The 20,756-nt window shown below is 43.2% G+C and overlaps 1 protein-coding gene across 9 annotated transcripts in view; it reads left to right on the top strand.

The window, feature by feature from the left end:
* The window catches only part of TLN2 (talin 2), a 474,792-nt gene that overhangs the window by 335,639 nt on the left and 118,397 nt on the right, over nucleotides 1-20,756 (top strand). For all 9 annotated transcript variants that reach the window (XM_074393531.1, XM_074393528.1, XM_039468905.2 and 6 more), the window contains 8 exons: nucleotides 891-1,185; nucleotides 4,361-4,527; nucleotides 8,513-8,641; nucleotides 10,710-10,823; nucleotides 12,938-13,051; nucleotides 15,544-15,678; nucleotides 18,052-18,180; nucleotides 20,481-20,583. In XM_074393531.1, coding sequence (XP_074249632.1) covers nucleotides 891-1,185; nucleotides 4,361-4,527; nucleotides 8,513-8,641; nucleotides 10,710-10,823; nucleotides 12,938-13,051; nucleotides 15,544-15,678; nucleotides 18,052-18,180; nucleotides 20,481-20,583 — 1,186 coding nt within the window. The remainder of the gene's footprint in view (nucleotides 1-890; nucleotides 1,186-4,360; nucleotides 4,528-8,512; nucleotides 8,642-10,709; nucleotides 10,824-12,937; nucleotides 13,052-15,543; nucleotides 15,679-18,051; nucleotides 18,181-20,480; nucleotides 20,584-20,756) is intronic.

The raw sequence follows: 20,756 nt of genomic DNA, 5'->3' as shown, positions 1-20,756 counted from the left end.
TACTGCATTATAAGTGGATTCAGAAATAATCCACAGAGTTTATGGGAACCCTTTCTAGGCTGTGAGCGAGTGGGGATGTGAATTGTTGTGAGGGTATACATACCGTATCATCACCTCATTACATCTCCGCAGCAACCCTGCAAATTAAGCACTATTATCTCTAGTTTACTGATAGGAGCCTGAGGGCCTCTGATGTTAGTATGTTAAGGCCACAGAAGTAGTAAGTGGCAGAACTAGGGTTATAACTCAGGTTCATCCGCCTCCAAATACCCTTTCCCCTCTACTTCATGTGTCCTCGCGGTGATGATGCATTAGAAGATGGAACTGTCCGTTTCTGGACTTGATGGCCTGTCATGTTGTATAGATCTGTGATCTGGCTCAGTGTGGCATCGATAGCCTGTGAGAGGATTTGCAGCATCTCTGGAAGTGTCCTCAATCATCTCCCTCTAGCTTTCCTTGTCCACACTGCTAGAATTTGCAAGGAACTGACAGAACCCCCCTATGAGGCAGAGTTTCAGGTGTTGGGGGAATAAAAATAGAATTCCTTTAGGTAGTCTTTGTATCCCAACTCAGAAGACTCAATCTGAGGGATCCTAAAAGGGAGGAGGTATAATTGGGGAAGCTCAGAAATTTCTCCCTATGTAAGTAGGGCAGTACTATGGACTATCACGTGTGACTAATGAAGATATAAATTAGCGGACATGTAAAATCGCAAGGATGAAGTAGAACAGTGGAGTATGTGAGACCACAGCAATAGTTTAGGTGAATCCCTGGTCCTGTAAGTAAGAAACCGAGGCCCAGAGCAGGAAGGGCTTTGGTGGGACTGTGAGGGGACATGGAAAATAAGGATTGAACCACAGTGTCCAAAACCTGTTCTTGTCTCGCTTCAGGTTGTGAGCCCCACTATCAGCTCCCCTGTGTGCCAGGAGCAGCTGATTGAAGCAGGGAAGCTGGTGGACCGCTCGGTGGAGAACTGCGTACGCGCCTGCCAGGCGGCCACTACCGACAGTGAGCTCCTGAAGCAGGTCAGCGCCGCGGCCAGCGTGGTCAGCCAGGCCCTGCATGATCTCCTGCAGCATGTGCGACAGTTTGCCAGCCGAGGCGAGCCCATCGGCCGCTATGACCAGGCCACCGACACCATCATGTGTGTCACCGAGAGCATCTTCAGCTCCATGGGTGATGCTGGTAAGGCACTGTGCTGTGGGTGGGTGGGTGTGTGGGTGGGTTTTGGGGTGCTGCTCACCCACAGGGAAGATGAAGGCTGCCTGGATGACCGGCCAGGGCAAGTTCTCATCAAAGACTGCCCCACTGAAGCTTGGAAAAAGATAAAAGATGCTCTCATACCCGTGCTTACAGATTTTAACAAAGTTTACCACGTTTTTGTTATAATGGTTAGATTTTGTTATTTTGTTAGATTGACAGTGAATTCCTTTGTTTTGCAAATGTGTGTGTTGGGTATGATATGGCAAAGTTGGAGCAGCCACAGAAGGAAACAAGATCAAGACTTGGAATGAAGTTTATTATACTTGCCTGTCCCCTGGAGGGGGTCACTGCATGCCAAACACGGTCATGGGAGAGCACCGGAGTGGTCAGGAGGGAGAAGACAGGAGCAAGGGTCGGCCTAGACCATGACCTTTTTTTTTTGTTGTTTTTTAAATAAATTTTTTTTTTTTTTTAAGAGATGGGGTTTCTCCATATTGGTCAGGCTGATCTCAAACTCCTGACCTCAGGTGATCTGCCCACCTCAGCCTCCCAAAGTGCTGAGATTACAGGCATGAGCCACCATGCCCGGCCCAACCGTGGCCTTTATTGGAGGTTCCTTGGGAAATCCAAGGCAGGGTAAACAATTTAGGACTGGCTAGTTTAAATAATTTTGGCAGGCTCTAAATTACGGAAGTGGTAGCTAGTTACCTGGTATCTGGCCCCAGAATGATCCAGGCAGAGAAACAGTGTCTTCTGGTTGTCTGGGCCAGACAGAGGAGGAAAAGCTCTAGATTGGTTAGTTCGCAAATCAAAGACATGTTCCCTGCTGAGCCTGTTCAGTCTCTCAGTTGGCCAGCCCTAAGAGGACAGTTTGTCTCCGGCAGAAAGGTGTTTTCAGATCCCAAAGCATCGTACATAATACACGGTCAATTTAAAGCATTTGCAGTACACCTTTTTATACTGCATCGAAAAGTAAGTCTCCCCAAACCCTGCTGCCCCGGCTGGAGTGCAGTGGCACAATCTTGGCTCACTTCATCCTCCACGTCCCGGGTTCAAGATTCTCCCTCCTCAGCCTCTGGAGTAACTGGGACTAACAGGTGTGCGCCACCATGTCCGGCTTATTTTTGTATTTTTAGTAGAGATGGGGTTTTACCTTGTCGGCCAGGCTGGTCTCAAACTCCTGACCTCAGGAGATCTGCTCACCTCGGCCTCCTGAAGTACCACAGTGCTGGGATTACAGCAGTGAGCCACCGTGCCCGGCCTGGACTTTTTTCATTGCCACCTGTACGCTCATCTTTGTACTGGCAGCAGAGTATTCTATTTTGTGTAGGCATCATAATGTAACCAATAATCTTGTAGTGGACATTTAGGTCATTTCTAAGTTTTTTGTTAGTTTTGCTTTTACAAAAATACTACAGTGAACGTTCTTGTAAAAATAATTTACTTTTGTAGGTTCATATGTAGGGTAAATTCCTATTAATAGTGATGCTGGGCCAGTAGGTAGTTTGTTTTTTTTTTAATGTGCCTAAGAAATTTTTCTCCAGAAAGGACCCACAATTTGCATCCCTACTAGTAATTTGTAAGCGATCTGTTGTTGTGCTTCCTTGCCAGCTGAGAACAATACCTTATAACGAGTTTATATATATATTTTTAAGAAGGTTGTCTTGTGGTGTTCTGTAATCTTAAGTGATTTAACAAGATAGGAATGCTCCACACATTTGAATTAGTTGTTTTGGATAATCCTTTTATTTTGAAATACTTTTAAATTTGCAAAAGAAGTTGCAGAGGTAATATGGAGCGTTCCCATTACCTTTCCCAATTTCTCCATTTTTGACATCTTTCCTATAGGATAGCACATTTGTCAAAACCAGGAAATTAGCATTGGTACATTAGTAACTAAACTACAGGCATTATTCAGATTTCATCAGTTTTTCTGCTGATGTCCTTTTTCCATCTCAGGATCCAGTCCAGGATACCACACTGACTTTAGCACATTTTTATTTCAGTAAAAGCTTTTTCTTCCCCGTTTTTTGTTGTAGTGCTTCAGCATTCTTCTCAGATGACCTTTGCAAGAGGAAGAAATCCCTTACATTTGACCCATTCTATTTTTTAATGTTGATCATTATATTCCTCCCACTTGCAGAAGGAAATTAAAATCGATTTCAGTAAAATCACAGGGACAATAAGACTAAACAATAATGCAAGATCAGAATCAGTGCTGGGAAAAAAAAAGGATGAGCAATGAGAAAATTGTCAGGGAAAACTCCAGGCCAAGGCAAGTCATAGCATTTGAACATGAGACTGGTGTCCATGCTTCTATTAGCAAAGGCCAAACGGCATACATCAAGTGGATTGTGTGATATCCCTCATCAAGTGCTAGTTCACCTGCACATTAATAAAAAAATCGAAAAATAATTTTGCTCTGTGCCAGTTCTGCAGAAAGTTTATTATAGAGGCTTTTGTGTAAGTGGTTGTCAAAGTGAAGAAAGCAATGTTTTATAAATAAGTATTTACTAAGGCTCAATTTGTGTAATTTTGTTCCCTATTCTCTCCTTTTTTTTTTTTTTTTTTTTTTTTTTTTTAATTTTGAGATGAGTTTCACTCTTGTTGACCAGGCTGGAGTGTAATGTCACCATCTCAGCTCACTGCAACCTCCTCCTCTGGGTTCAAGTGATTCTCCTTCCTCAGCCTCCTGAGTAGCTGGGATTACAGGCATATACCACCAGGCCTGGCTAAGTTTGTATTTTTGGTAGAGGCAGGGTTTCTCCATGTTGGTCAGGCTGGTCTCAAACTCCTGACCTCAGGTGATCCACTCACCTTGGCCTCCCAAAGTGTTGGGGTTATAGGTGTGAGCCACTGCACCTGGCCTCCCTGCCCTCTCTTTTTATAACGTGTTCCTTTTTGGCTGCTTCTGTCCTGTTTATGCCTCATAGTGAATGGGTGAACCTGGGTATGTTTGGGGAGTACCATCTTGGCAGCCACAGGGAATATTTTCCTTCTGGGTTCTAATTTGGATGCCCAGCTTAGGAGTGGAGTATGGTGGTTCTGCTTCCTTTCTCCCACAAACCAGAGGAGAGACAAGACTATACGGCTCCTGAGGTTTTACTGACCTTTGAAAAACAGACAAACAGACCACATCCTCTATTCCATCCTCTAGGTGAAATGGTGCGCCAGGCACGGGTCCTGGCCCAAGCCACGTCAGACCTTGTCAATGCCATGAGATCAGATGCAGAAGCCGAAATCGACATGGAGAATTCCAAGAAGCTCCTGGCAGCAGCAAAACTCTTGGCCGATTCCACTGCTCGCATGGTGGAAGCTGCAAAGGTATTCTACTGGATTTGTTTGCGTGAAAAGTAAACACTATGAAGTGTTAGATTTGGAGATACCTTCCAGACGGGGGATGGTCAGCTGAGAATACATTTTTATTTGCTTAAAACCTATATGGCTTGTAACATCTAACCCTGTTCTTGTGGCAAAGTAGGTGATGGAACATCTGAATTAAATGCTTCAAGGGAGTGGTACTGACTCAGTCATAGCAGCAAAGTACCTTCTTGAGGGAGGGCTCTTGTTCCATTTGGTCATTGCTGTGGTCTTCATTGAACGTGGTGACTAATTTAAACCTAATATTTTTCAACAGTAAATTCACATAAACCTATTCTCTAACGTAATGCCTTAATGTTACTGTGCCCTCTACTTGACTTCTCAACTAAACTTCTCTCAAAATTTTGCACAGTAGACTGTTTCCTACTTCACGGTTCTTTAAATTCCAGTCACAGTTTTAAATATTATAAAAGGATAAGGAGTTAAGAGTTAGTTTTGTGCTTTTTGACAGCTATGCTATAGCATAATGCTTATAAAACCTAGTGATTCTGAACCAGGAGTCTGTCTCATATAGTTCCCCATGTAACATATTAAAATGCATGTGCCTCAGTTTCATCCCCAGAGATCCTGATTCACAAGGTCACTGGTAGGACCAAGTGTGTGTGTGTGTGTGTGTGTGTGTGTGTGTGTGTGTGCGCGCGCGCACGTGCGTATGTGTGTGTATGTGTGTGGTGTATGTGTGTGGTGTGTGTGTGTATGTGTGTGGTATGTGTGTATATGTGTGGTGTGTGTATATGTGTGGTGTGTGTGTGTATGTGTATGGTGTGTGTATGTGTGTGTGGGGTGTGTGTGTGTGGTGTGTGTGGTGTGTGTGTATATGTGTGTGGTGTGTGTGTGTATATGTGTGTGGTGTGTGTGTATATGTGTGTGGTGTGTGTATGTGTGTGTGTGTGATGTGTGTGTGTATATATGTGTGTGGTGTGTGTGTGTGTGTGTGTGTGTGTATATGTGTGTGTGTCTTTAGGTTCTGCAGGATATTCCAATGTGTACCTCTAGGTGAGAACTGTTTTAAATGAATAAGGCTATATTTTTCTGGGTTTTTATTATGTAGCTAGCACACATTTCTTGTAGAATTAATAGAAAATGCAGATAAATGTGAAAAAAAGAAAATAAAAATCACCTTCAAATTCCTGCCTCCAGAATAATCTTTTAAATGTATTTCTATGCATATAGGATTTATTAAGGCCAGGCATGGTGGCTCATGCCTGTAATCACAGCACTTTGGGAGGCCAGAGTGGGTAGATCGCCTAAGGTCAGGAGTTGGCGAGCAGCCTGCCCAACACAGTGAAACCACAGCGCTACAAAACTTAGCCAGTCATGGTGGGACACACCTGTAATCCCAGCTACTCAGGAGGCTGAGGCAGGAGAATCGCTTGAACCCGGGAGGTGGAGGTTAAAGTGAGCTGAGATCGAGCCACTGCACTCCAGCCTGGAGGACAAGAGCAAAACTCGGTCTCAAAAAAAAAAAGATGCATTAAGTATCTCCATATCTTATATCATCTCCCTGGCTTCAGGGAAGTGGGGGTATGTCTCAACCTAATATGTCTATTTCTTCACTTAAACTGTATTGTGACACATACTGAGCTACGTTGAGGACCTCTCCTGGCTGACTGGCCATAGTGTTACCTGAAGGAGTGAGAGTTCTTAGAGACGCCTCGTGGGTAGGGGTGAAGGAGAGACGCAGGAAGGGGCAGAGTCTGAGCTTCCTTCCTTTGTCTCCTAATCCCTGTTTCAGCCAATGAGCTCTGCTTTTAACCCCCTTCTTTAAGCAGTATATATATGTTTATATTATATATATTTATGTAAACATTGTATATTAGGGTTTTACGTAGTAGTTGAATTTTTAAAAGGTTTTTCTGGTTTACCCCACCTCTGTCAGTCTACACTATATAGCTATTTCAGGCAAACTCATGTTCACAAAAAATTACTTGCTAGGCTGGAAAGAACTATAGGGTAAATCTAGTCCAGTCCTTATTATACAATTGCAAAAAATTAAAACGTAAAAAGATGAATGCTAATGCCACATAAGGAGTACTGGGCCAGGCCAGTGTGCACATATTGTTTCTTGATGTGACTGTTTACCAGGCCAATTCACTGCATTTACCAAGTTACCAAAAACTGTTTCTTCTGAGTATTTATGTGATTTGGGGAGTTTTGGTTACTTACATTAAATGGGACAATGTTAAGGGTTTCTGTAAATTCTTTTAACTTTTAGTTAAAAGTTTTCATTTTGTCTTTGTAGCAATATTTTAATTTGCTGAATTCTGTTGAAAGCTAAAGAACACGGACTGGTTAGAGTTCGAAGGATTATATTTAACATGCAGAAAAAATATATTTCCTGATTAGTAACTACGATTTCAGGACCAAGATTAGTACCCCATATCTGATACATATTCACCATAAAAAAAAAAAAAAAGACAAGACATTGCTGAGCAAGGACCCAAAGCATCCACATCAGTGTGAAGTGCAGAAATGCTGGTTTCCAGCTGCTCGAAATACATAAAATTAAGGCTGATGTGCACTTGAGACATAGATAAAGGAGCGGCTTAGAATATATCTGATGACCGGAAAAAAACAAAATGACTTTCATAAACTTGCAAAAGAATCCAAAAGTAGCCCAAACAATCCTTTTACATATGAAATGAAGAAATAAATATTTTTAACTGCTAGAAACACAAAATCAAGATTATGAGAGTGGTTAAAGTTTGGAGGAATACGAGATTCTATTCGAGAGGGTTGCCAGAATAATTCTGCCACAGACATTAAACCTATTCCATCTGTATGCATTGCTATAACTTTTATAAATAGCTCAAAGAAATTGGTTCTTATAAATTGGTAAATTTAGCAAATTGGCCACTTGGAAAATCTAGACCTTCAGAAAATTGACTTTTGATAAATCAGTGTGCTGTTCTCTGGTGTAGTCTCTGCCTCCAGAGCAAATGTTATTTGCCTGAAGGGATTCATAGGAAGAAACGCGTTGATCTGTAGATGAAGCACATGTTACAAAGCATTCGGGCCCTGGTGAGGGAAATCTTGATTGCTGCTGTTCTTGCTGTTGGGAGAGGAAGGCTGGATGTGCTGTGAATGTTTTTGAATTATTATAAAGTAAAATTATATCCTTTCTCTACCTTACCTGCCTTCCCCTGCTTCAGAATCCCACCCATCTAAATCCATGTAGATTTCTAAGACATGGTCAGCTAAAAGCAACAAAGTAAAAGGGCTAGGGCCGGACAAAGGAAGCGTGACTGGCTACGCACAGTGCCTGCCCCATTTTCTGTCCGATTGAGGACATTAAATTTCTCTCATTAATTCAGTACATTTAGGTACCATCTCTACTTTCCTATACTTTCCAACTGTGGCTCTCTAGGAGTGTGGTTTCTGGTCATGGTCTGTCTTTAACAGAATTTTGTTAGTGTCTTTTTTAACGGCATTCCTGAGCCTTTCCTCCATCCTTCCACCTCCTCCCTCTGTCCGCACCTATGAGTTTACACTGACTCTTACTCCTTCACATTTCCCTGTGCCATGGGGTATTTCAGGAGTGACGTGAAGATGTATGTCATTACGGTGTCGTGCCAATGAAGAGAAAATTCTCCCTGGGAGAGATGGGGAGAGGGGAGATTTAATCTTCCCAGCTTTTAAACCATGGGTTTCTGGCCACAGGTTAATTTGTATGGACCATCAAAGCAGTGTTCTCAAGTGTTTAATTATTACCTTGGATTTCTCACTGCTTAGCCATGCAATTTTGGAACATCCCCTGGTAGGTATTTTTTGTTGCATGAGCAAACATCGTCGTCATAAAGATATTACTTGCAGCATTTGACTATCCTTCCAAATGCCTTCTATTACTAAGAAAAAATAATACTGAAGGCATGAATTCAGCGATGTCCCCCCACTGGACCACTTGAAATCTGTATTTTCACCTTTGCAGGGGGCTGCAGCCAACCCAGAGAATGAAGACCAGCAACAAAGGCTGAGAGAAGCTGCAGAAGGTCTCCGGGTAGCAACCAACGCAGCTGCCCAGAATGCTATTAAGAAAAAAATCGTCAACCGACTGGAGGTCAGGAAAGAGGCCGGCTTTCTGGGATGCCCATCTTAGATTGCAGAGTTACTTGAAGAGATAGTTGAATTGACAAGATGATGCCCATATAAAGAAAGCTAAGTCAGCCGGGCGCAGTGGCTCATGCCTATAATTGCAGCACTTTGGGAGGCTAAGGTGGGCAGATCTTGAGGTCAGGAGTTTGAGACCAGCCTGATAAACATGGTGAAACCCTGTCTCTACTAAAAATAGAAAAATTAGCTGGGCATGGTGACAAACCCTTGTAATCCCAGCTATTCAGGAGGCTGAGGCAGGAGAATTACTTGAACCTGGGAGGTGGAGGTTGCAGTGAGCTGAGCTTGCACCATTGTACTCCAGCCTGGACAACAGTGAGACTCTGTCTCAAAAAAAAAAAAAAAAAGCTAAGTCAAGGTTAACATCATTGTTTAAAGGTTTGAGTACTCTAAAAGCATTGACACAATTGGAAAAAACTGCTTTAGTAAGCTCAAATCCTTTCTGCGTCTAATGTTCAGGAATAGAATGCTGACTCGTTTCAGGAGGAACCAGGTAATTTTTTTCTAGCATTAAAGGATATACACATTGAAGAAGGGCCTTTTGCTGAAAATGCTTCTATTTTGTTGGAGGCAATGACTTTCTCAGGGCTTCCCGTAGGAAATACGGACTTCAAAGACTGGAGGTGAAGATTAGGCTTGAGTGGAGAGGTATGGAAGGGAGTCAGTGAAATATATTTGTTATTTTTTGAAATATTTATTCTGAAAAAGTTGAAATAGTAATAGGCACAAACTATGTTTAAAAAAAGAAGTTTGATGATCTTGGTAGCTCACACCTCTAATCCCAGCACTTTGGGAAGCTGAGGCGGGCAGATCACCTGAGGTCAGGAGTTTGAGACCAGCCTGATCAGTATGGAGAAACCCTATCTCTACTAAATATACAAAAGAAAATTAGCTGGGCTTGGTGGTGCATGCCTGTAATCCCAGCTACTCAGGAGGCTAAGGCAGCAGAATCGCTTGAACCCGAGAGGCGGAGGTTGCAGTGAGCCGAGATCGCGCCATTGCACTCCAGCCTGGGCAACAAGAGTGAAACTCTGTCTCAAAGAAAAGAAAAGAAGATAAAGTTTATACTACAAATGCACACAGGAGACCCTTACACTAAAATTTGAGAGTTTGGAAGCTGAGATCCTGCCTGTGTATTGAGAAGTGCCTCCATATGCAGTCTGCTACATTCTGGAAGAAAAGTAATGTTCTTGGAAAAGACAAGAGGGTAAACGTGATTAAGTGCCATGGTGGGAAATGCTCTACGTTTTCTAACTAAGGCTTCTGATTGCTGTGAGAGGAGGGTCATGGGCACCAGCATTTGTGCTTGAACCATCTATGCTGCTTGTGTGAGATTACTTTTCCCAAAAACATTTAGACCTGGTGCAGCTTGTCAATGTCATTCTGATTGTTGGAATCATCCCTTTTGTTTTTGAGAAAGACAAATGAACTTTAAGGCTTGAGCTTTCAAGAATGCCTGTCTTTTGTCACTTGTCCCAAGGGATGTCAACACAAGGAAGATAGTGTGTTGTATGATTAAGGTCATCACTGGTTTTTTTTCTTTTTTCTTTTTTTAAAAGATGAGGTTTCACCATGATGGCCAGGCTGGTCTTGAACTCCTGACCTCAGGTGATCCCACCTCGGCCTTCCAAAGTGCTAGGATTGCAGGCGTGAGCCACAGCGCCCGGCCTTATTATCACTGGTTTTAAAAGGCAGAGCCTGCTCTTTGGAGTTCCTGTAGAGCAGGCGTCCCCAAACTTTTTACACAGGGGGCCAGTTCACTGTCCCTCAGACTGTTGGAGGGCTGCCACATACTGTGCTCCTCTCACTGACCACCAATGAAAGAGGTGCCCCTTCCTGAAGTGCGGCGGGGGGCCGAATAAATGGCCTCAGGGGGCTGCATGCGGCCCGCGGGCCGCAGTTTGGGAACACCTGCTGTAGAGCAACAAACCTGTGCCGACTCTGGTGGAAGTGAATGTAAAACATGCATGTGTGTTACATATGCAGACCTGGACTCATGTGTCACTCCTCTGCAGGTTGCAGCCAAGCAGGCCGCAGCGGCAGCCACACAGACCATTGCCGCCTCCCAGAACGCGGCCGTTTCCAACAAGAACCCTGCGGCACAGCAGCAGCTGGTCCAGAGTTGCAAGGTGAGGTTCCGGTGCACGGAGAGCCAGGTCAGCTGCAGATGACCCTGATAACATTAGAACGCCAAGTCCCCTGGTAATTCAGTTAAGACAGATTATCCAAGCCCCTAATCCAGTTTGCTGCAGTTCCCATGTTGCAGGTGTATACACGTCTGGTTTTTGTCCATTAAGTGGCTGGCCTGTGTTTGGAAGGAAGGTCTGGTTTTCTTCCAGTATTGTCTTCCTTTTGTCCACAGTTTTCTTTTCAAGGGTCTGAACCAAAGAGGATCAATGACGAGGCCGTTTTAGGGCTCTGAAATAGGAAGGAAGTGTTGAGTTTCCAGAGAGCATTTCTTTTGGAGGCAGGACTTCAAATTCAGCCTTTGCTCCCTGGAGCAGGGTTGATTTCCTGCTTTCTCCTAATTGGACCTCAAGGATTTATTTCATCCGGCCTGGCCTCTGTGACTTTGCGCTTTGGTGCTTTCTCTTGTTCCGCTTTGTCTCTATTCTTCTGACACCTGGGCCTTGATGCTAAATTGAGGCCAGTTTACTACAAAAGGTACAGTAGACACACCCCTGTTGGTTTTTCTAAGAGCCCAGGGACTTGACTCTCTCAGGGCACCTCTGAATCGTGGCAGACACAGAATCCAATTGCAGAGCCACTGTCCACATGTGGGTGGCACATCTGGCTGGCATATTCTGGAAGTATTTGCAGCTAGTCTTGATAGCTGAGTGGGAGGCATGTCTGTCGGTGCTGGGGTTACAAGAACTAACTGCACCCTCTCTCCTCCTTCAAATCTGCTAAATTATTCACATGTGAGGGATGCCACTGTTCCCGCTTCAGAAATGGCTTTACTTCTGATGGGGAGTTGCCTGGAGCCCTCTGTTCCTGATTCTGGGTTCTCCAAGGCCAGCCCTGTTGCTACTGGGGACTGAATGTGCTCCAGGAAGAAAAGCCTCAGCGACAGAGTAGGGTCCTGAGCCAGTGTCTTTGGGTCCTGTGTGGCTAGAGAAGGGGTCTTGCTGAGAAGGAGGCCCCTGCTGTGGGGAGTTTGCTTCCTATTGGGTCCTCAGCTCAGCTGCCAGCAGGGGTGACAACGTGGTATCTTTCTTCTCAGGGAACATGTGCTGCTCACATGCAGGGTCATGCCACTGGATGGGTGAGGCCTCTTGCCCCTCTTTTGCAAAGAGATTGAAGATACTAGGTCTCGAGTGTCACTGCCAGGAAATGAAAGGATTGAAATAGAGAGAGGGAAGTGGAGCAAATGACTAGAACCAGCAAAACTAGCAGTCCTAACGGGGGCTTGGGAAAAATCCCATGGAAATGTTCTTAACCTGTGCTGGAGCAGCCCTAGAAAAAATATGTGTCACCAGGCCAGTATGCACTGGGTGCCTTTATCCACAACGATGGCCACGGTGCTCTGACCTCTGAGAACCTCATTTACCTCATTTTCTGGTTAGTGAGGTTCTCAGAGGTGTGAGCACAGAAAGGAAATGTGGACAGAACATAGAGAAATAAAGGCTTATCTCCCATGGCACCGTAGGAGCCGGTTACATACAGCAGCCCTGCCTCACAGAATGCAGCACCTCTCTCCTTCCCCCTGGCTTTGGACTCTCTGGTTTGAGAAATGAGAAGTGTTACTTAGAACAGAGAAAGACGGGCCATGGCAGCACAAAGCCTGGTGCACAGAATGCATGCCTTTGAAGTAAGAAACCAAAGCACTTACATGCATTGGTAGGCAAGTATTTCCCTTGCCTTCTGAACATGGGGCCACATGACTGGTTTACCACCTGGGAATCATGTAGATCCTTTGATTCTAGTTTTGCAGCACCAGTGAGCCAGATGGTGTGAGTTGCAACTAGGAAAATTCTTTTAGGTCTCATCGTAGACAGTCATCTTGTAAGGAATGTATTGCGACCTCCAGGACCACAGGGTAGAGTGTGTGTAGAGAAGATGCCCACAGAATGGGATTCGATGTTGGTAAGGACCCAGCTAATTACTGCACAGTGTCATTCCAAGGCTGGTGTCCCCTGGAAGTGGATGGCACATCCGGAAACCACACTTGGGTCATGTTCTAGCTTCTTTGGATGATCCCACCATTCTAGCCATGCTGCTTTTATTTCCTTGCCTTCTGTAGGCAGTGGCGGATCACATCCCTCAGCTGGTCCAGGGAGTGCGGGGGAGCCAAGCTCAAGCAGAAGACCTGAGTGCCCAGCTGGCTCTCATCATCTCCAGCCAGAACTTCCTCCAGGTAACATGGCCGTGGTCACCTTGGACCACTCAGAGCCCCTGTCTGGGCAGGGGCTGCCCTTTAGGGAGAGGAGTTGATTAAATCCCCTGCATCAGCTAAGTCTTTGCAGTAGGCAGGCCTTGAAGGTCTCTCCTTTACCTTTCCAGTTTCAGGAGAGAGGAATTCAGCTTGGCAAAGCAGACTGCTGATATGCAGGGAAGGGAGATGGCATATGATCCATTTTCCTAGGATTACCATCTTTATTTCTCTTCAAAGAGAAGAAAACATGTAAAAAGTTGCAAGTTGTGATGAACAGCCTAGGACTAGGCATTGCTTTAGGTTTTCATTTCCGGAGAGCTTAATGCCATTATTCATGGACTGGGGAAAGAATTGTTCAATGCATCTTGTAAGATAGGATCGTTCTTTGTGGCAGTTTTACAGTTAGTATTGTCAGTCTCTGTGGGGTAAAGGGTAGATTCATTTTAAGGAAAATCAAATAAACAAAAATATTAAGCTGTGGGAAAAGTCCCCTTTACATGCGTCTTATATTCAGATCTCTCTACTTTATCAGCACTTTTTCTCGACTTATATGTCATAAGCAGTTGATATGATGAGGTGGGTCAATTCCTCACCCCTTTCTAGTTCAACTGATAGTTGTAGGACCCAGCAGTACATCTATTGGGCTTATTTTTCAAGTTTTGTAACTCTAACTTGCAGAAGTAAAACATGAAAGATTTGATGCGTCACCTCATATTTTAACTGCATACATATACAACACAGGTGTGTATATGTGTATATGTGTGTGTGCATATATGTATATTCTTTTAAATTGGTATTCATTGTATATAGATCCTTTGTGTTTTTCACCCAACGTATTATGAGTGTTAATGATTTTGAATAATCATTTGTTATATGACTATACTCTTCATTTGACTTTTCTCTCATCACGGACATACAGCTTTTGGATTTCTTGCCATCATGAGTAACTTGTGATGTGATACAAATCTTTATGTGCCCAAGTCTTTGTCCTCTTCTTGAATTCCTAGTGATAGGATTGCAAACTGCCTTTTTTAAATCTTTGGGACATTGTGAATCATGACTTGGACAAGGCATGTCCAATTTCTTTCTTCATTTGGGAGGGGAGAGGACCTGGAGCCAGTTGCGGGTACTGTCTCCACCCTGGCAAGATTGTAGGGCTTTAAGATAGAGCCGTGTAGATGTGTTTCTGGTTCCACTCTGTCCCTGCCCTGGTTTTCCCTTTTTCTTTTCTTTTCTTTTCTTTCTTTATTTTTTCTTTAACTTTGCTATTCTAGACACTCTGATCTCTACAAGGGAAGGTTGAAAATAGATAGAAATTGAATTGACAGATCAAAAAGTTGGCACATTTTAAATTTCATCGATGTTATAAAATTGCTCTTCCAGTAGGTTGAACAAGTCTAAATTTACAACTTAGCAGTATATGGAGCATGCTTTTCAGTATATCTTTCATGAGATTGGGAATTAAGCATTTAAGAAAACATGTATGTTTCTGCCAGTTTGCTCTGTAAAACTATTTTTGTTTGATTTTGCATTTCCCCGATACTCACAATGTTAAACATTTTTCATATGTTTCAGTTATTTTTTATTATGTAAAATTATGTTTATGCTTTTTATATATTCATTGTAGCTTTTCTTATAAATATTCTGTAACTATTAAAAATAATAATTTTTGTTTTTAATATTTATCATCTGGTACTTGTTCTAAGTGCAGTTTCATAACATATATATTAAAAGTCCTAAAAGTATGTATACTCTTTGATCCAGAAAGTCTGCTTTTAAAAATTTATATAGAGAAAGTTACAAATATATGCAGATTTAGTTACAAAGCTGTTTATCATAGCATTGTTTATTACACTGGAAAAAATGGAAATATGCCCAACAATGGAGAATTGAAAAATGGCAACAGGGTCATATAGTGGAATATTATATACTTATTTAAAAGGCAGGAAATATGAGACAATGAGATTGTGAAATAGGGTAAATAGTATGGTCTTATTTTTCAAAATATATGTACATACACATAGATATCCATGCACTGGTAAAATTATTCTGCTTTGTAAGATGTGAGATCATTTTAGCTGTTTTATTTGTCTGTCTTCATTTTCCTAAGCAGTCTTTTGGGTGTATGGGAGACTCAGAATAAAGAGCTATTCTGAGAAATAAAAAGAAACCTATTTAATAAGAAACTCTCTTTGAAATGTTTTAAATGAGAATTTCAAGGCACTATTCTAATTTCACCTCCTCTACCCTCCAAGACACCTCCATTTCTTCTTTTTTTTAACATTCTTAAAATGTATTGCCCTGGAGTATCTGACTTGAGGTGGCAATTTGTGAGTAGGGGATACGTTGTTTAATGTTCCCTTTTTTAAGGGTGCAATCAGTTCTGACTGCTGTGGAGGCATTGCTGCTTGGATCTCTTCTCTCTGTCTCTTGCTGCCTAGGAGCTGTCTTACTTTCTTTTCATCTCTCTACAGCCTGGAAGCAAGATGGTGTCCTCTGCCAAAGCCGCAGTGCCCACCGTGAGTGACCAGGCTGCAGCCATGCAGCTGAGCCAGTGTGCCAAGAACCTGGCCACCAGCTTGGCGGAGCTGCGTACCGCCTCGCAGAAGGCAAGTAGACCGTGTCACAGGGGTTAGCTTGTCAGGAAGGGAGCTGGGGTGGTGTGGGTACCACCCAGGACCTGAACGCTGCTGAACCTATCTTGGCAGAGTTGTCCATTCCACTTGCATGACTGTTAAAGATGCCCCTGTGGGTTGGCTTTTGTTGCATTAAGCCACTATCTCCCACACTTAGTATTCACTTTTCAGTTTCAGGTGCCTTTCATTGAACTATTTTGAGTTGAGTTGCATACTTCCTCTTCCTCCTCCTCCTCCCATATCCTGGGACAGGCACTTGTCCATTTTCCATAGTCTTAGGGGATAATGGTAGTCATCAGTGTCTTGGTGCCAGCTAAACTGTGGGCCAAAATAAGTGTTCATATATTCCAGGTATCATCTTACGAACTTAGAAACAAATTGTATAGGCAGAAAATCGACTTTAAAGGGTCATCTTTATTATTTAACGTTTTCACATCTTGCGTGGGAGCATTCACCTTAACAAGGTTTTCAAGAGAACAGAATTGAAGACTAAATGAATTTCTGTCTCTGGAGTATATTAATTACCAAAGGGCCTCATTTGCTACTCTGTTTGATGTGGTATTAGCATGAAGTTCTAGCATGAATTCGCTTTTCTTCACTGTAGCAATCCCTTTATAGAAACAAGCCGTCTCATAAATTGGTAAGAGAAGAAGGTAGAAGCTGACTTGAATTTTTAATATGAGGAGCATATTACACAGCCAAATGAAAATATCCACAGCTTTAGACCATACCCAATAAAAAAGTATTTAGACCTGTGTTTCTCAAAGAGAGGCCCTCACCTGGGGGTGCTTATTAGAATACATATCCCTGGGCATTGCCTCTGAGAAACGAGATTGGAATTTCTCATCGTAGAGCCTGAACATCTGCATTTTAACAAGTTTGTTTGCTAAGTCAGACACACATACCAACATTGAACCACTGCTCCAGAACAGTGATCCTCAAAGTGGGACTCAAGCAAGACTGTCCACTGGGTACAGGAAGACACTTTTTTTGTTGTTTTTTCTTGAGACGGGTTCTTGCCCTGTTGTCCAGACTTGAGTGCACTGGTTCAGTCATTGCTCACTGGAACCTCTCGATCTGCTGGACTTAAGCAGTCTCCCACCTCAGCCATTTGAGTAGCCGGACAACTGGCATGTGCCACGATGTCCAATTAATTTTTTTGTTTTGTTTTAGAGATGAGATTTCATCATATTTTTTGTTTTAGAGATGAGGTTTCACCATGTTGCCTAGGCTGGTCTTGAACTGCTAAGCTCAAGTGATTCTCCCAAAGTGCTAGAATTATAGGGGTGAGCCACCGTACCCGGCGATATTTTTTAATCTATGGTATAAGGATTAAGCATTAAGAGTGCAGGCTCTAATCCCAGCACTTTCGGAGGCTGAGGTGGGTAGATTGCTTGATTCCAGGAGTTCCAGACAAGCCTGACCAACATGGCGAAACTTTGTCTGTACTAAAAATACAAAATTAGCTGGGTGTGGTGGTGCACGCCTATAGTTGCAGCTGCTCAGGAGGGTGAAGCATGAGAATCACTTGAACCCAGGAGGCAGATGTTGCAGTGTGCCAAGACCATCCCGCTGCACTCCAGCCTGGGTGACAGGGCGAGACTAAGTTAGTTAACCTCTCTGTGCCCCAGTTTCCTTCTTAATACTGGCACAAATCGATTAGTATTTATTTCTCCTGTTGTTACTATTATCTAAAAATGGAAAGAAATGAAAGCGTTCCAGTATTTAGTATACTGATCAATAATTACACGTGTATATAATTATTTGTGCCTGTGTATATTGAGGGCAAAGAATCCAGGAATTTGGAGATCAGTGTTGTAAATGAAGTAGTATTCATAAATTACTAAGGAAAAAACTTTTATAATCTTCAGTACAGAAATGTAATCATTTATAATCCAGAAATTTGTAAAGAGAATCAGTAAAGTTGATATAGACTTGCCCCCAGAGTCTTGGGTGGGTTCATTTGTTCATTCACTCATTCACTGCATGTTTCCCGCCTCTGTGTACACACATGGCTGTGCTAGGTGCCTTAAAAACAACCCAGCCAAAGTGAATTAAATGATCCACTGAGTCTAAGAGGCAAGTGCATTTCAGATAAGGATCACTTCCAGAAGACTTACTAGATCCAGTTATGAAACATCCATAATTGATGGTTTGGGGAAGTTAAGAGTAAGGTTCTGACTGAGGGTGATTTTGTTCTCTCCGGAAAAATTCTTGCTTTCCTTGCTCCTCTTGCTGGATTTGGAGAATCACTAGGTATATCCAGAAAGGCATTTTATAAGTTGCAAAAAGTGTTGGGGACTTTTCTCAAGCAGACTGTACGCATATTCCCAACTCTGTTGACAGGCCCATGAAGCCTGTGGTCCAATGGAAATCGATTCAGCTCTGAACACTGTGCAGACACTTAAGAATGAACTGCAGGATGCCAAGATGGCGGCCGTGGAGAGCCAGCTGAAGCCACTTCCAGGGGAAACGGTGAGCTGTTAGATCCAGCTGGGGTGCGGGCCTACCTTTTGTTACGACGTTGTTAAATTATTTGTGGTTAAGATGTTTGCTAAACGTTGAGGCACGTTGAGAAATTTCTAATCCTGTGGCCTTCCTCTGAAAAGAATGCCCAGGGTAAGTGGAGGAACTAGGTGTGGACTTAGGAGTGCTGGCTTCTGGACTCAAGTGCATCATCAAGTAGCAGTGCACACATCCTGTATCTCCTCTACATCTCAAGTATTTTATCTATGAAGTGGGCAGCAGTGAGACTATCATGATAAGCATAGAAAAGATTATCAACAGTCATTTAAAAAAAAATTTTACTTAATGCAGAGCACTGGGATGGACAACGGCAAAGCACGTCCGTGTGGGAAAGCCATACTGCAAATGGAATAGGCACTAGAAATCGACTGTGGTCATATTGCCACACCTCCCGATGCTTATGTCAGAGTTTTGTTGGCTGGAATTTTACTAGTCCTTCTCATGTGCATGCTCTTTCCCACACTGACTGAACATTGCTAGTAAAATATCACTATATATTAAGCACCTGTGAAGCACTGTACACATACAGTCTACTTTATCCTGGTATTAACCTTCATGAGCAGGTTTTTGGTTTGTTTGTTCTTTGTTTTGTTTTGTTTGTTTTGAGATGGAGTTTCGTCCTTGTTGCCCAGGCTGGAGTGCAGTGGTGCAACCTCTGCCTCCCAGGTTCAAGCCATTCTCCTGCCTCAGCCTCCTGAGTAGCTGGGATTACAGGCAGGCGCTACCACACCTGGCTAACTTTGTATTTTTAGTAGAGACAGGGTATCTCCATGTTAGTCAAGTTGGTCTCAAACTTTCAGCCTCAGGTGAGGCACCTGACTCGGCCTCCCAAAGTGCTGAGATTACAAGCATGAACCACCGAGCCCTTGCTATAAGCAAGTTTTATTAACCCTGTTTACAGGTGAGAAAACAGAGGCAGCGTTTGGCACTGTTCTGTCCAATGTTACCTGCCAGTTAGGAGCAGAACCAAGGTTTAAATTCAGATTTGCAGGACTCTAAAACGTGTGCTTTCGAGAGCTTCTGGCTCTTGGAATGAACTAAAGACTTTTAGAATGTACAGGGGACTTCATGAGCCTATAATGTACCATAGAACGATGCCTGGTACATAGGAAGCACTCAGAAAATAGGTGTTAAATTACAAGTTCTCCTAATTGTAAAAAGGAAGAAACTCAGGCTCAGAGAGGTCAAGTCATTTAACTAAGGGCACCCAGTTAGTGACAGAGATGGGATTGCCTCCTGGGCCAAGAGCTTTGCAAAGTGGTCCAAAGTCTCTTCGCAAAGTCCTATGCCCTAGGGAGCGCAAGAGAGGCTGGCATGACATGCCACCTTTACATAGAACATAGTTAGAATGCAGCAAAACACCGTAACATTTTAAAGAAATTGCTCTAAAAAACTCAGTGTTGTGTCCTAACATATTGCTTGCTATAATGAACCAGGCTATATTTTTATTGGAAAGCACTGCCTGTCTTGGAAAACATGTTACGAGGTTTAGAATGCATTTGTTCTCTGATGCTTTTTTGCACTCTCGCAGTATACCTAGAAATTCTCTCCCAAAATGGTGTCCTCATCTAGTAATCAAATAATTATCCATACCCTAGGCCTTTACTGACTTAGTTCCCTGCATTTTTTATTCACTTTACAAAGCAAAATAACATGCTCTTCATGGGAAGCAAGCACTGTGCCCATTTTCATAATCTCATTTGCCGCTCCAACCCTCTATTGCTATTGCATTTCCTTTCCGTTGGAACTCCTCAAAGTATAATGATCAAATTGAACAATGTTAATGGTCCCACATGCCAGGAAGGTGGTGCAGCTGGATGTCTGCCCACTTCCTGCCCAGCCATAATTAATTCTCGCTAAGGATTTGCTGCAGACTTTCTAAATTAGCTTCTAAAGGCATAATACTAATAGCTACCATTTGTTGAGAGCCTACTTTAATTCTCTGAAAACCTTGTGAGCCTAAGCATTAGGATCTCAGAAAACTGAGGCTTGGAGAGGTTCAGTAATTTACTCGATCTCATGTTAGCAATTGGGAGGGGAGGGAGCAGGGGGCAGGAATTTGCACCCCGATGTGTTTGTTCTAAAGCTCAGGCTCCCTTCTCCTGTACCACCCTGCTGCAGCTTAGTCCCATTACTGGGAAAGAGCCAGGGCTCAAAGTTTGATCTGCATGACTTTTCTAAATTATGCTAAGACCTCAGCGGATGTTCCTTTTCTTCTAAGTTGTTTTCCTCCTTGAATATTCTTGTAGCTGGAAAAATGTGCTCAGGACCTGGGAAGCACATCCAAGGCAGTGGGCTCCTCCATGGCGCAGCTGCTGACCTGTGCTGCGCAAGGCAATGAACACTACACAGGTGAGACCCATGCCCTTCATGCTGCAGTGTGGCCAGGTACAGCCCACTGGGTGGGGGATGGGGGAGAAGGGAATTCATTCCTTTGACAATACGCCAACACTCCAGCAGTTCACCATACATTTTTCAAGCACCATGTGCTTGTTGCTGGGCTTGATACTAAGCACACAACAAAG

The sequence above is a fragment of the Saimiri boliviensis genome, chromosome 2 (assembly GCF_048565385.1).
Source record: "Saimiri boliviensis isolate mSaiBol1 chromosome 2, mSaiBol1.pri, whole genome shotgun sequence".
NCBI classification, from domain to species: Eukaryota; Metazoa; Chordata; class Mammalia; order Primates; family Cebidae; genus Saimiri; species Saimiri boliviensis.
This window is presented reverse-complemented; position numbering and strand designations above follow the sequence as displayed.